Source organism: Geotrypetes seraphini, chromosome 2 (assembly GCF_902459505.1).
Source record: "Geotrypetes seraphini chromosome 2, aGeoSer1.1, whole genome shotgun sequence".
Classification (NCBI taxonomy): domain Eukaryota; kingdom Metazoa; phylum Chordata; class Amphibia; order Gymnophiona; family Dermophiidae; genus Geotrypetes; species Geotrypetes seraphini.
The window spans coordinates 102,076,098-102,091,464 of record NC_047085.1 but is presented as its reverse complement, the minus strand read 5'-3'; the positions used below and the strand labels follow the sequence as shown (position 1 = coordinate 102,091,464).

The following is a 15,367-nucleotide window of genomic DNA, read 5'->3' as shown; positions in this document are numbered from 1 at the left end:
AACTAACGCCAGCTCAATGCTGGCGTTAAGGTCTAGTGCATGTGGCAATGTAGCGCGCACTATTCCACACGTTAAAGCCCTAATGCAGCTTAGTAAAAGGAGCCCTAAGTGCTCCGATGTTTGGTAAAAGAGGGCCTTAATTATTAACAGAGAGATCAATCTAAATTTTTTTTTTAGATAAAGACAGTAAAATCAAAACTAAATACAAGGCCATCTATTTGGTGGATTTTTTGGGGGGGTTTTGGTGGGGGGGCTTCTTACAGAGATTGCATTCCCTTGCCGTGCTTTAATTTCATAACAGAGTTATCTAATATAATAAAGCCCTAAGCGCACATGCGCACTCCCACCTGCGTGCTCCCGTTTTCCGTGAGCTGTAGGGACCCGCAGGTAGGAGTGCACGTGGCGGCGCGGAGCCTGTCGGACGTGGCGGCTCTTGCAATCTGAAGGATGTGAACTGGCCAGGGCGACATCAGCAGGGGCCAGAACGGACTTTAATTGCTGCCTCCCAGGCTTCTCCTCCTGCTCCGGCTGGGCCCGCGTTAAAAAATAAAACAACAAAAAAAAACCCAGAGCTCGCTCCGGGTCCGGCAAGGGCCCCGAAGCAGCAGTGTGTACAGTACTGCAGACGCTGCTGGAATCGGAAGGTTAGTTGGGACCGCGGGAAGGGGGGGTAAGAGACTAAGGGAGCCGGCCAGACCGCGGGAAGGGAAAGGGGGGTAGGGGAAACACTGCTGCTGCACAGGGAAGTGGTGTGGGGGGAGGGAAATGGAGGGGGAGGGAATCTTGCTGTGGCTGCTGCACAGGGAAGCAGTGGGAGAGAAATGCTGCTGCATAGGAGGCAGGGAGAGAGACAGAAAAGAAGAAAGACACAGGGGCAGGGAGAGACACAGAAAGACAGACAGACAAAGGGGGCCAGGGAGAGAGATAGACAGCGGGAAGGAGAGAGAGACAGAAATAAAGACACACAGACATATATTCTAGCACCCGTTAATGTAACGGGCTAAAATAGTAGTTCAGATATAGTTTGGCCTGGATCGATGTCAGCTGTTGTTTAAAACAATTTCTCAAGACTTAAGCTCCATGACCCCTATCAAAAAGAATTATATGTTGCTGGATGATCAGAGTTTCTGCACATACACATGCCTTTCTGCCTCTATGTTGGCATGGGAAATAGCTAGCAGGTGTTTTGTATTACAACTCTGTTCAAGGGCAAGTCGTGCTATATTCCTTACTTATGTGATTTGAAAATGTAGTTTAATTATCTCTCCAAATGTGAGCAATATGAAAGCATTCCCCATAAAGTTTCATACATCTGCTGATTATTTTCATATTTAATTTAGTTTCAGACAATAAAGATAAAATCAGTTCTGTCCATCCACATAACAATCTGTTACTCTTGACAGCAAATATACAAAGGGCTGTTGGGGGAAATTGTACAACTGGTTTAGTCCATTCTCTCTCTATTCTTAAAATATGGGACTATATTGTACCCAGAAAGGTCAGTGCTACACTCATTTTGTTGTTGATTTACTCAAGATGAGAGCGGACAAAAGGTCCTAGCAAATTATTATTCAGGAAAATTGTGTGAATATTTAAATAGCTGAGTTAGCAGATTCCATCACTAGGAGTCTGAATATCAGCAAATAAACATAATGAATGCATAATAAGGGATTTGAAGCCAACTTGGTGCCAAGCTGCAGAAGACATTAGCCTAATTAAAATAAAGAATGTGGAAACTTTATTATCCCTTTTTGGATATGGAAATTCATTTTATTAATGCTAAAAAGTCAAAGTAAGCACACTGAGCATGCCCAGCAAATGACAGCATGAACTAAGGACAAGGAGCCAAAATTACTCATTGCAGAGCACCGTTTTGGTTGGAGCGACCAAACAAACCAATCTCTGGCCACACCCCTGTGCTCTCTAGTTACTTGTGGTTTTGGGGAAAAATATTGGTTGAGCTTTGACCATGGCAATGAAGACGGTATAATTCCTCATTTGAACATACTTTTTCTACGCAATTTGCTGAGTAACTAAACATTTAGGGAGGAAGTTTTCAATGTGGGCCACCATTAAAACGTGTTATTTTACCACTAACTCATGCCACTGTAGCATAGGCCCCAATTTCTGCAATGTTACTTAGGCTTCCTTTTATCAAGCCGCGTTAGGGTTTTTTTAATCGCCAGCCACTGCGGTAAAAACTCTGACGCTCATAGAATTCCTATAAGCATTGGAGCTTTTACCACAGTGGCCAGCGATAAAAAATAACCCTAACATGGCTTGATAAAAGGGGGCCTTAATTACTAATACAGTATAATCCCGTTATACCAGACTCGCTTATAACGGAACTTCACATATAGCAGACGAGGTCCGCTGGTCCCGGCCGAGCGCAATTATAAACATACAGAAAATCATCGGATATAGCGTACTCGCATATAACGGACTTTCGGATATACTGGACAACTATTTTGGTTCCCAGAGCCGCTTTTAGCTGTAGTTTTATTCAGCTATAACGGACATGCAGGCTCCGCCTACAAGGCATGTGGCATGCTGGTGATATAGTATCAAGAAAAAAAGCAGCGCAGAAAAAAAATGACAGAATATTTTTCTTTCCAGTACAGTCTTCTGGTTTGCAATCATTTCGTGCCATACCAATATTTTGCTGAGTTTTGTTATTGATGTTGATGATATGCTTGTGCAGTGACTGTTGTTCATCGATTTACGTTGTTTCAAGTTGCCCTAAATAAAGTTTTTTAAAAATGCAACTCTGGATATAACAGACAGTTTTTCCAGGTCCCTTGAAGTCCGTTATAACGGGATTATACTGTAACATACGTTAATAATTTTCCCCCCTTAGCTGGGTAAATTCTTTAGGCTGAAAATTGCCCTCTCTTCAGCAGCCAAAGTTTTGTGTGTACACTAATTAATTCCCATTTAGCAAGATTCTCAGCAAAATGTGCTTCCATCAAGTATTGTGTCGGGGAATGTGAAAAGTTATGCAATCAGGACTTTGAGGTCTTTTTAAAATATATTTATTTAATTATTCTTTCACATTGGGCTCCTTTTACAAAGGTGTGTTAGGGCTTTAATGCGCAGAATAGCGCGTGCTGAATTGCCGCACGTGCTAGACCTTAACGCCAGCAGTGAGCTGGCATTAGTTCTAGAAGCATAGCGCGGGTTTAGCGCATGTTAATTTCGTGCGTGCGCTAATTTCTTTAGCGCACCTTAATAAAAGGAGCCCATGGACTATGTAGATTATTGTATAGATGAAACTTCTAATGTGGGTTTTTTTATTTTTTAATAGTATATTGTAGACAATAGACGTCTTTTATACATATTATATACAGTAAAAAAAATTTTAAAAACCCTTTTGTTGGCTTACCACAAATCGAGGCTTCACATTATTTACATTAATATTTTGCCCTTTGTGTTATCAATAATACTTGAATGAATGAACAAGACAAGGAGTAGGAAAGCCCCATGGTCCAATTAAACATGAGTCCCAGATCCTAGGTGCTGATAAAAGTTAACTTGACCCAATTGTGGTTTTATGGATCTCTGTTCCTGACTGCACAGCTTTTTAGTGTCTTGTAGGCTTCTGATGCAGGGCATGTCGAGTCACATTTTATATACTGACTTTCTACTTGCAATTTATAAATAAATAGACATCTTTTTATATCTTGGATGTTACGTTTATTTGGACCTTACTCTTTTCTTCACTGTTTTACCAGTAATACTTGTCAAGTTTATAGGAACCAACTTTTGAAAATGATTGGGGGTCCTGAACGCATGAGCTCAACACAAATTTCCCCTAACCCAGCAACAACAGCAAAAAAAGAATCTTGACATCCTTAGGCAACCTGTGCTGGTTCTGCCATTTTCTATCTACCGTGTCCTTGCCCTTGAAGAAACAGGAAGTGACAATGAGGGTAGGAACACAGTAGAGGGAAGCCCAGTGACGTACCTAGAGTATGTGACACCTAGGGCCCATTATTTTTTGATACCCTTGCCATCATTTTTGACACCCTCCCATGTGAAAAAATATTTTTAGTAATGTTCCCCCAGGTGCAAGCTATGAGGGGGGTGTTCCTGGCCTGAGAGTCATGGTCCGGGAACTTCCCTTCTCATGGCCCGGTGCCAAGGCTCTGGGTAGTCCCTGTGGCCCAGCATGTTCCCAGCCTTCTCTCCTGTCTGATGGCCCTTTACCTTCTGTGAAGCTGAAAAAACTGCCGGCCTCGGCAATGATTCAGCTACGTCGCCCGCGGCTCCCCTTCCTGCTTTCTGTGTCTGCTCTGCCACAATTCACCCAGGCAGAAACAGGAAGTTATGTCATTGGCAGACGTGGAAAGCAGGAAAGGGAGCTGCAGGCGACGTAGCTGAATCACTGCTGAGGCTGACATTTTTTTCAGCTTCATGGAAGGTAAAGGGCCATTGGACAGGAGAGAAGGCTGTGAACATGCTGGGCCACGGGGACTACCCAGAGCCTTGGCACCGGCCATGAGAAGGGAAGTTCTTGGACCATGACTCCAAGGCCGGGAACACCCCCTCATGGCTTGTACCAAGGTGGGGGGGCGGTCTGCCCCGGGTGCATGCCCCAAGGGGCTGAACAGCCGGCTTGCACCAGGGGTGGACCACCCCCCCCTTTGGTACACCACTATGGAAGCCTACAGAGCTGGCACAAATTGACTATAGGAATCGCCACTGATAGCATCTCTTAAGTACACCAGGGGAGGGACTTAGAAAGAGATGGACAGATTCTGTGCCATGGGGCCCCTGGATGAACAGATGACAATTTGGGGCAGAGGAGATGAAAGGGGGAGGGAGTGAGGGATGCAGGGCTGAAGGGAAGATTTTAAAAATTGCATGTATGTATGGGGGGTTGGTGTGAGGAGGGCCCTCCCAGATTAAAACTGGTCCCACCCAAAATGGCAGACCTGGCTATGCCCCTGCTGGAATCCCAGCAAGGATCACAGCTTTAAACTTCAGAGATTACATATCAAATGGAGAATATGTTCCAGCAGTCCAGCACTCATACTAAGTCACTGTTCAAGCTTAGGGAAGCGAGTCAAGACCTGTGAGATGGCTGCAGGGCTTTACGAAAGGCAAAGAGGGCAGCAATGAGCAATTATGCAGGAGGAACCTAAAGGAGCCAAACCAGGATATGCACACTGTTTGTGAGGCAATATGCTGTATTCTCCCCCCAGAAACGCCACCAATAGTCTCCTGTCACCTCTTCCTAGTGTTGCTGCTGTACTACATTTAAAGACTCACATGATTCAGTGACCCCACTAGGCCCATCATTTCTGCCTCCTTTGGGATATAAAAGGGAAATAATATTTTTACTTTTTGTGAAGAATGAGAAAAGCATCACTTTCTATTTCCCCTCAGTTCAATCCATGGCCATAACCCCCTCAGTATCAGAACTGTCAAGGGTAAGTCATTTTTAAAAGATGAGATTTTTAGTTCATGGTATTGAAGGGTAGTACAGCCTCCTCTCCTTTCACAATCCTCCTCCTCAAAATACGAGTATCTTATTTACCCAAATGACTGCAACACTGGAAAACAAGAGAGTAAATACCAGCTGTCACCCAACAACTGGCCCAACCAAGTTAGCAGTACTGTATTATCTCTTTCACCCAGTGATGGGGAGCATCTGGCGCCTTTCTGTTACAGCCCATGTTCCTCCCCCAACCCCACCCTCCCAGTATTGCATTCGGCTTTTTTTTCCCTTTCACAGTCCATCTTTTCTCTCAGCCTCTGTTCCCTTCATAACCTGGATGGTGCATTTGGTCTTTATTGCTCGTCATGTTTCTATGTAACCTATGTATTCCGGTTCTCAGTGTTGTATCTATTCTTCTCTTTCTCCCTCAGCCCTACTATCCCACTTTCTTCATTCCATTTCCCTCAGTTCTTTTCTTTCTTGTGGTTCCTCTCCTGGACCCCCAAAGCAGTATTATATACCCTTGTATCACACACTTGTACAGCCTGCCTGCAGCCCCTCTGTCAGCAGCTTTCTATTTATAGGGCCTCAGCTATGTTCCCTCTCAGCTGAGCACATGAGCAATCACTCATACATTCTAGGAGCGTCCTCACAGATTTTACATGGTCGCTCACAAAAATACTTGCAAATCAGGAAAATTATGTTTTTATTGACTTGTTACCACACAAATTTTTTTTTTTTTTTTTTTTTAGAACTTGTCACTCACATGAGAAAAAATTTGCACATACCTGGCCAATCCTTAAAGGGAGCATTGGTCCTCAGCTATTCTCTCAGTCCTTTCCTTTTTATCAATCCCTCATTACCTTTCCCATTTCCTCTATCAGATTCCTCACTTCTTCCTCTCTGTATGGCTGATCATAGGTAGGAAACCTGTCTATGTTCTACCCTGCTACTGTTCTTTGCTCCTCCTGTTAGCCCATTGCTTAGATATTCCTTAGCCAGCCAATAGGCTGTAGGAGGAAGCAGTTTAGAAGTCACAACCCATCCTTCCTGCTTTTCTCTGTAGTTCTGAGTCCTGAAGTTTTCAGTTCTGGTACCAGGGCAGTGCTAGAAAAAATGTTGGTGTGCTCTGACTCTCACAGCACCACCTACTGTCACATTAACATGGATTTTTCTTTTAACATGTATTAACTTATACTGTACTTTAGAAGTAATGACTTGAGTTTGTTATTCTTTACAAAAGAAAATCATCTGTAAATTGTGTTGCAGGACGAATACCTTCAACAACTACAGGTTGTCCGTCAACCCTGGATTCCACCTAGTGACACAGAAAGTGAAGGGGTGGAGGCAGAGCAAAAGAAATGTAGGTATACATTGCAATATCTCAGAAAATTGCTTTGCTTTTGATAATATTGAGGGACATATTAGACTGAAAATGTATATCTTAGAATGAGCACTAAAGACTTATCCCTTACTTTTCCATGGTTTGATGGCTGTTGTAACTGCAATGGATAGATTACTTTATTTTTTACATAATAGTCTACTACAAGGGATCATGGCAGCCAAGATCCATGTGAGGGCAGAAGGGGCCACTAATAGGTCCTGGAAAAGACTCGGTGGAAGGAGGTAGGGGTTTTGGTGGGGAGGTGGCTTGAATTCAGGGGTGGGGTTATTGATGGGGCAAGCTTTCAGTCTAGGAGCCGTTCAGGGAAAAGGAAATACTTTACGTACTGTAAATGGAGCTCATCTTGAACCTACTACTAAAAAGGCATGGTCCAAACCCAAATTCCTTATATATGTATATAAAAAAAGGCATTAAGCAAAATTTGTCCCATGCTTTCTTGAATTCATATACAGTCTTTGTCTCTACCACCTCTACCAGGAGACAATTCCATGCATTTATCACCCTTTCTGTAAAAAAAAGTATTTCCTTAGATTACACCTGAGCCTATCACCTCTTAACTTCATTCTATGCCTTCTCACCCTGGAGTTTCCTTTCAATTGAAAAAGACTGGCCTCATGCCTATTTATGCCACATAGGTATTTAAACTTCTCTATCAAATCTTCATCTCTCCTGCTTTTCCTCCAAAGAATACTGTATATATTGAGATCTTTATCTGTCCCCATATGCCTTATGACAAGGACCACTGACCATTTTAGTAGCCTTCCTCTGGACTGATTCTTTTTGAAAATGTATTCTCCAGATTTGTACACAATATTCAAAATGAGGTCTTATCGGAGTTTTATACAGGGGTATCAATACCTCCTTTTTCCTACTGGCCATTCCTCTTCCTATGCACCCCAGCATCCTAAAGTTTTGCAGATATAAGGGGTACTATGTCAGCACTGCAAGGTCTAGAGAGAATCGAGGAAAGAAAATTAGCAAGTAATCTCATTTTCTCTTTTGTCATCAAAGCAAAACAGAACAATGAACAACTTATTGAAGCCAACACTTCATTATGACAAACAGTATAGCAAATTATTGCAATAAAAGGTTATGGAGCTCATAATCGAAAGAGAAAAACATCCAAAAACTGGCCTAAGTCGGCACATGGACAAACATTTCTCAAAAACGTCCAAGCGCCGAAAATAAAAACGGGTTTTGGACGTATTTCTAAACGGCTCAACGTCCAAAGCTAAACGGGGTGTTTCGGGAGGCATGTCGAGGGCGGGAGTTGGGCAGGCGTGGGCCGGCTTAGACTTAGTCGTACAGCATGTATAACCGAAAGTTTAACAACAGAGTCTAGATGGAACTTGGACGTTGTGACTTAGACCATGTAAAACATGGTCTAAGTCACAAAACCCCCCTAAACTCACCAGATAAGCACTGCAAACATATAACACAGACCCCCACACACTACCCCAGTGATCATCAACCTCCCCCCCACCCCCATAAAAATTTTATTCACAACTTTAAATTTCAGCCTCCAGACCATCATCACCTGGCCACCTGGCATAGGAAAGCCTAGTCGTCCAGCCCAGAGGCAACTTAAGTCGTCTTGGGGGTGGGTTAGGGACCCATAGAGAGGAGGACCTATGCCCATAAGCCCCTGTAATCACTGCATTGATACTGAAACATGTGCACTGCCCTATACACCCCCAAAACCCTTTTTTACTGGCATATAAGTGGCTTCTGCAGCCATAAGGGCTATTGGGGTGGTAGATAAGTGGGTCTAGGGGATTCTGGAGGTGGTTTGGGGGGGCTCACCGTCACCTACAAGGGAGCTGTAGTGAGGAGAAGCCATGGCACCCTTTTTGTGAAGTTCACAGCAGTGCCCTGTAAGGTACCCCACTATTTAGGTGGCATGTCTGGGTGTGCAGTCCATCACTTTTCAGACCGGTCCCACATCCAACAGGGCTTGTTCTAGGCGTTCTGGACTTGGACGGAAGGTTGGACGAAAATGTGGTATAAAGATAGTCGATTTAGTGGTTTGGATGATCAGATCGGCAGGACGAATAATTAGATGATTTTCGAAAGTAAAAAAAAATTGGACATATCTTTCAAAAATGTGTCTTAGGCTCTTTTTAACTTTGGATGACTTGCGAGATGGATGTAAACGGACTTAGATGTCCCTTTCGATTATGCCCCTCCACGGGTTCAAACCCACGCTGCTCCTTGTGACTCTGGGCAAGTCACTTCATCCCCCTGTTGCCCCAGGTACATTAGACAGATTGTGAGCCTGCAGGGACAGACAGGGATAAATGATTGAATACTTGACTAAATTCATGTAAACCATTCTGAGCTCCCTGGGGAGAACAGTATAGAAAATATAGAGTGTGGCGCAGTAGTTAAAGCTACAGCCTCAGCACCCTGGGGTTGTGGATTCAAACCCACGCTGCTCCTTGTGACCCTGTGCAAGTCACTTAATCCCCCCACCCCCATTGCCCCAGGTACATTAGATAGGTTGTGAGCTCACCGAGACAGACAGGGAAAAATATTTGAGTACCCGAATAAACTCATGTAAACCATCCTGAGCTCTCCTGGGAGAACAGTATAGAAAATTGAATAAATATGTAGGGAATAATCTTTATATACAGTATATATAAAGTTGGCATCTTTAAGACGGGGTTGGGTACATGTATGCCTGAAACCACTCACTGAACATTTGAGCATTAATTTTTAGAAGAAAAATTATACCTGCATTTTCTAATTCTAAAATTGCTGCTTTTTAGACATATACTAGCTGTTTGTGGATAGAAAGGGCTTAATTTTTTCAATCTCCTCTAGAAGGATGTTCAGACATCCACCGCCCTTTCCATATTAAAATGTTTTCTGATGTTCCTCATTCCACTCCCTCGGAGCTTCAGAGTATGACCTCTAATTCAGAAAAGCCTCATAAATTTAATTATAGATTTTTAATCAACAACCTGTAATGTCCACATATACGTTTCAATCACCCTAATAAAATTATCCCCATAAGGTCCTGTTAAGATATTTTGTGTCAAAGGAAAAAAGGCTCAGTAATTTTATCCCACTTGATCTACAATTTAGTTCTACTTTGTCTCAAACGTTTTACACAGTGAACGGCATTACAATGTATCAGTTTTAGCAATATCAGTACAACTTCAAGACTATTGTTTACAAGAAATGTTACTTAAGAATAGTATGCATGTGAAATGCAGTATGATGGGAGAAAAGCTGCCTTTTGTGTCCCAAGATATTTTTAAAAACCATCCTTTCTCAAGTTTTCCAAGACATGTTTGACATAGTATAAAGTAAAGCTATATGATATGTTGTTTTTTTTTAATTCTCCCCAAGCAGTCATTGGCTCAGATGTCACTTGCAATTTTCATTAGTTTTGTCATGTGTAAAGTTTTAAATTTCAGACAAGCTATAAAGACCATGATGTCATATAGATACTTACGTTTGAATGACTAACAAAGTATTTAGGTTGCATGAGATAAGCCTATTGACCTTTTTAAGAAAATTGCTCAAAACATTTTTCAATCAAAACTTACTGCGTTGTTCCAAATTATGGTTTCAAAGCATTAGTAATGAAAATAATAGACAAAAATCTGTGTACATTTCAGAGCATGGAACTACGGAGACATAATTTTCACAGAACTGGGGAAAATCTTGAAAATCAGTTTTCTTAGGAATATTTTGAACACCAGTTGTTAATTCTGGTGATTTTGTATCTTTATAGCCAATATTAACTGCCAAAAATATCTACTTTGCTATTAAATTCTGTTGTATTAATTAATATTGAAAGTTGACTGTGGTCTGGATTAACAAATGTTCCCATTTTAAGTAAATCCATGGAGCTGTTTGTTGTTGTCCTATTTCTCAGTCTACAGAGTTCCTACATCAATCATTTGAAAAAGGAGTATATATATATATATATATATATATATATATATATATATATATATATATATATATATATATATCCATAATTGGTCAAAATCAAATTTTGGTATCAATTTAAAGATAGATTTTAAAATATGGGCACTGGAATTGAGACGTCCACGTCAGCACATCTCAAATTGCACTAGTATTTCAGAAAAGGATCTGCTGACATTGATCCTTTTCTAAAATGTGTGCAGGAATTGATGCAAATGTGCCAACTAAAACAGGAAGGAAACCTCTGCAAGGACCAAATTTGCATTAGTGGTAGTCTTTGTTGCTTCTCCTTCTTTTGACCATCGCCTCATCCAAGCAACCTCAACCAGACATAGAAAAACGCACTCCCCTTTCACACCTCCCCCGATCAAGGAAGTAAAACGGTCAAAACAATACGACGGCCTCCTAGCCACTCAAGCTGCAAGAATGGATAACCAAATCTCCAACCTACTGTTAACCACCCCAGACTACAAGATTTTCAGAAAACAAATAAAAACTATACTCTTCAAGAAAGCCCTGAAACAGTCCTAACCACACCCACCCTTAAAACCTCTTACTCTTAACAACACTTTTACCTATCAAATGCTTTACATATCAAATGCTATCTAATACCCATAATTTCACCACATTCTTACCTCCTAAAGACCTCCACTTCCCTTTGGTAACTCTTTATCCAATGTTTATTACCTTAAAAAATTCTATGTCATCGCTTATTCTACTCCTTTTAATTTGTATGTAATTCCTGTTTTTTAGTTGGAATGTAATCCGCCTTGAACCGCAAGGTAATGGCGGAATAGAAATCACTAATGTAATGTAATGTAATGTAATCTTTGCTTCTTTGTGTGTATGTGCCAACTACATGTGGTGGCACTACCCATTTTTCAATGTCAACTCAACATACACATACATCTGTGTGCCAGTAAGAACATAAGAATTGCCGCTGCTGGGTCAGACCAATGGTCCATCCTGCCCAGCAGTCTGCTCATGCAGCGGCCCCAAGGTCAAGACCAGTGCTCCAAATGAGTCCATTCTCACCAGTTTAGCATAAACTTGTCCAACTTTGTCTTGAAACCCTGGAGGGTGTTTTCCCCTATATCAGCCTCAGGAAGAGCGTTCCAGTTTTCTACCACTCTCTGGGTGAAGAAGAATTTCCTTACGTTTGTACGGAATCTATCCCCTTTCAACTTTAGAGTGTCCTCTCATTCTCCCTATATTGAAGAGGTATATACACATATATGTTGGTTTTTCAGAACATACATGTGTTTGTGCCAGTAAATTGGTTTCTAAAGTAGCAGACGCACATCTATCAATCTCTTGTTTTTACACTATCCCTCAATAAAAGGAATTGGGTCAAAGAACATTTTAAGTCATTATTTCATTTCAGGTAGTGCTATATTGGAATTCTCTTCCTGATGACCTTAAACAAGCAAGAATTTATATGAGATTCAGTCAGTGTGCATGCATTGGAGGTGGGGGGAAGGAATTGTGATGGAACAAAGAAGAAATGTCAGGTTAAGGGGAGGGTGAGGGAGGTTGAATACTGTAAAACAAAATGATTTAAATATATATTGGTATTTCTTAGACATTGTGTTGAATGTCCTGTAAGAACCACTAGACATGGTTTGTAATGTGATAATTGGAGTTTATAAATAAATATTAAAAAGTAAAAAAAAATTAAATAAAATACTTTCACTCAACAAATAATCTGTGGAAACTGTTGCCAGATGCTGTATGTAGTTAAGACAATTAGGAGTTGGGTTTATAAAGGGTATATGAAAGTTTCTGGAGGGCATGCCCTAAATAATTATTAGCGAAATAAACCTTGGAAGGATAATGTTTTTCAGTAGGAAGAAGTTAAAAGGAATGGATCTGTTCTTTGACATCTGGAACATGTATTGTAGTGACTCGGGGTCCTTTCACTAAGCTGTAGTAAGCACTTGTGTCATTCGTAACACAGCTTAAAATGGCTTACAGCAGAATGCAGACTTACTTGGAGGTAGACTAATAACAAAAATGGACACTTTTTCCATTAAAGAGTTTTGATACTTAGGGCTCCTTTTGCTAAGCTGCGATAGCATTTTTAGCGTGCGCTAAACCCACGCTACGCGGCTAGAACTAACGCCAGCTCAGTGCGCTAAAACCGCTATCGCAGTAAAAGGAGCCGTTAGTTTGAGTACTTTTTATAAATTATAGAAACACACATTCACATCACTAATCTAAAATCTCATAGATTTATTTTTATTGCTTCTTTTAAGCAAAAGTTTCTGACATTTTCTAACAGAATCTTCCTTATTTTACAGGTTCTTGATGCGGCTGGAAACATTTGGAAGTGAACACATGAAAACTGACAGCCCAAAGTTTGATCTTCAGATTTGTTGTATCAGTTTATATTTATGAATAATGAATTTTAAAATATTTTTGTGATATGAGCAGTACGTCGGAGGATTCGTGTAGCATGTAGAGGCTGAACTGCAGAAATGTCCTGGAAATGGTATAACTATAAAGTATGCAACCGTAACTAACTTTTGTAAAGCATAGTGTCTGCGATATTTTTTTCCCTAAGTCTTTCCTTGAACTTGTGATAGATATATTTGTCTGCCTGATCAAAACAACTTCACCCAACCCCTCGATGCTGTGAGATGCTTGCATCGCATTGCCGGCAGTGAGATGCACTGTGATCTTTTGCACCACAGAATTAAAGGCGTTTGTGTTGGACCTTCTCTAAGGTTTTTTTTTTTAACAACTTATATTTTTATAAATTTCAACCGGTTTATAGATTATGAAAAAATTTGAGTACTTACCAGCGTGTGCCAACATGTACCATTATGGTTTTTGAAATAGTAAGCAGTTCATAAATACCTATATGTGCATTTATTAGATCTATGCATAAACTTTTTAAAAATTCCAAGCCCTACTGTGGTTCATGCATTTCAGGTAACAATAGTCTTAAAGATCCAGAAGGGAAATGTGAATCGCAAATTGAAATGATATGCGTTCTCGCTCTGGGTTAATGCTGATGCACCTGTGAAACATCCTGTTCTGGTTTTCTGTATGGTGGACTCGATCCCATTGTCCTCCTTCAAATTTGCTCTTCAATTAGGCTCGAGCTTGCTGTGGGCTGGCAGAATGGCATGCAAAGAAAGCACTGAAAATGGTCAAGAAAATGAGGACAGGGAGACAACCTGACTCTGAGAAAAGGCAATAAAGAATGTAATGAGCTCAGTAATGAGCAAGAGGAAGAGAGGGCTAGACTAGAGGAGTAGCCTAATAGTGCAGCAGACTGAGAGCTGGGTTCAATTTCCATTGCAACTACCTGGGAGCCCGGGCAAATCACTTAACTCTCCATTGCTCCAGTACAATACATACATTGTGAGCCCACTAGGGACAGAGAAAGTACCTGCAGATAATGTACAGCTTAGTGCTATAGGATCGAGGAAAAGTGATAGTATTAAGCCCATGCATATTGGGGGTCTTTAACAAAGCTGCGCAGGTGATGCTGCTGCGGTAAATGCATCAAAGCCCAGTGGCATAGCAAGGCGGTGGGGGGGGAGGGGAGGTACCCCCTATGCCACACTCGCTCCCTCCCTTCCCCCCATGTGCCTCTTTAAATCTTCACCAGCGTGAGCAACTTTTCCAGATTGCTGCTCGCACCAGCCTGGGTCTCCTCTGAAATCACTTCCCGGTCGTGGGGTTAGGAACTGGCGTCAGAGGGAAAGCCAATGCCAGTACATGCAGCAGGCCGGAGAAGCTGCTCATGCTAGCGAAAACGGAAAGAGGGACTAGGAGAAAAGAAAGGGTGCCAGTGTGGTGGAAGGTGGAGAGGAGGACATGGGGGAGGGAGGGGGGCACTTCCTACTCTCGTTGCACCACTGCCAAAACCAATAGGAATTGAATGGGCTTTAGTGAAGTGCTGTGTGCATCTGGTAGCGCTATAGAAATAATAAATTGTTTGGGGGTTTTTTTTTTTATAAGTCTTTATTCATTTTCGATTCGAGCAGAAAGTGCATTAAATTTTACATACAATTAACTTCATGAACAGCATTTACATTCAATCAAGGCATAATACAAAAAAATATACTACCCCCTCCCTGGATGTGTGCGCAAATCAAATAGGAAAAAAAGGCATTATACAACTACTCAGAATTAACAAAATTAATTAATGGACCCCATATTACTTTAAATATTTTATTATGCCCCAATATTTCTGAATTCATTTTTTCATATCTATAACATAGACATAAGGTTTCCCACCAAAAGGAAAAATTAAGCCTGTCCCAATTTTTGATGATCATTTGCATGGCAATCCCTGTCATAATGATAGAGTCTGCTTTTATATCTGTCAAATGGAGGTTTAGCTTCCAACAATGTTTCACAGATGACCACATCATAGGACAATGGAATTGATGTTTCCAGTATCATATTAATTTGTCTCCATATTGATTTCCAAAAATTGATTTAAATTAATATTGCAGCTTTGTAAAAGGGCCCATGAGGACAAGAAAAAATGAAAACAAAGATAGCTGAAGGGCTTTCTAGCCTCACCCAAGAGCCCCTGTTCTTTGGGCCACAGGATATTCTGTACG

At 41.2% G+C, this 15,367-nt stretch overlaps 1 protein-coding gene across 6 annotated transcripts in view; it reads left to right on the top strand.

The window, feature by feature from the left end:
• The window catches only part of C2H8orf34 (chromosome 2 C8orf34 homolog), a 328,896-nt gene extending 315,392 nt beyond the window's left edge, over positions 1-13,504 (top strand). For all 6 annotated transcript variants that reach the window (XM_033934937.1, XM_033934938.1, XM_033934940.1 and 3 more), the window contains 2 exons: positions 6,710-6,803; positions 13,085-13,504. In XM_033934937.1, coding sequence (XP_033790828.1) covers positions 6,710-6,803; positions 13,085-13,092 — 102 coding nt within the window. In that variant the 3' untranslated portion in view covers positions 13,093-13,504. The remainder of the gene's footprint in view (positions 1-6,709; positions 6,804-13,084) is intronic.
• Positions 13,505-15,367: the final 1,863 nt, after the last annotated feature.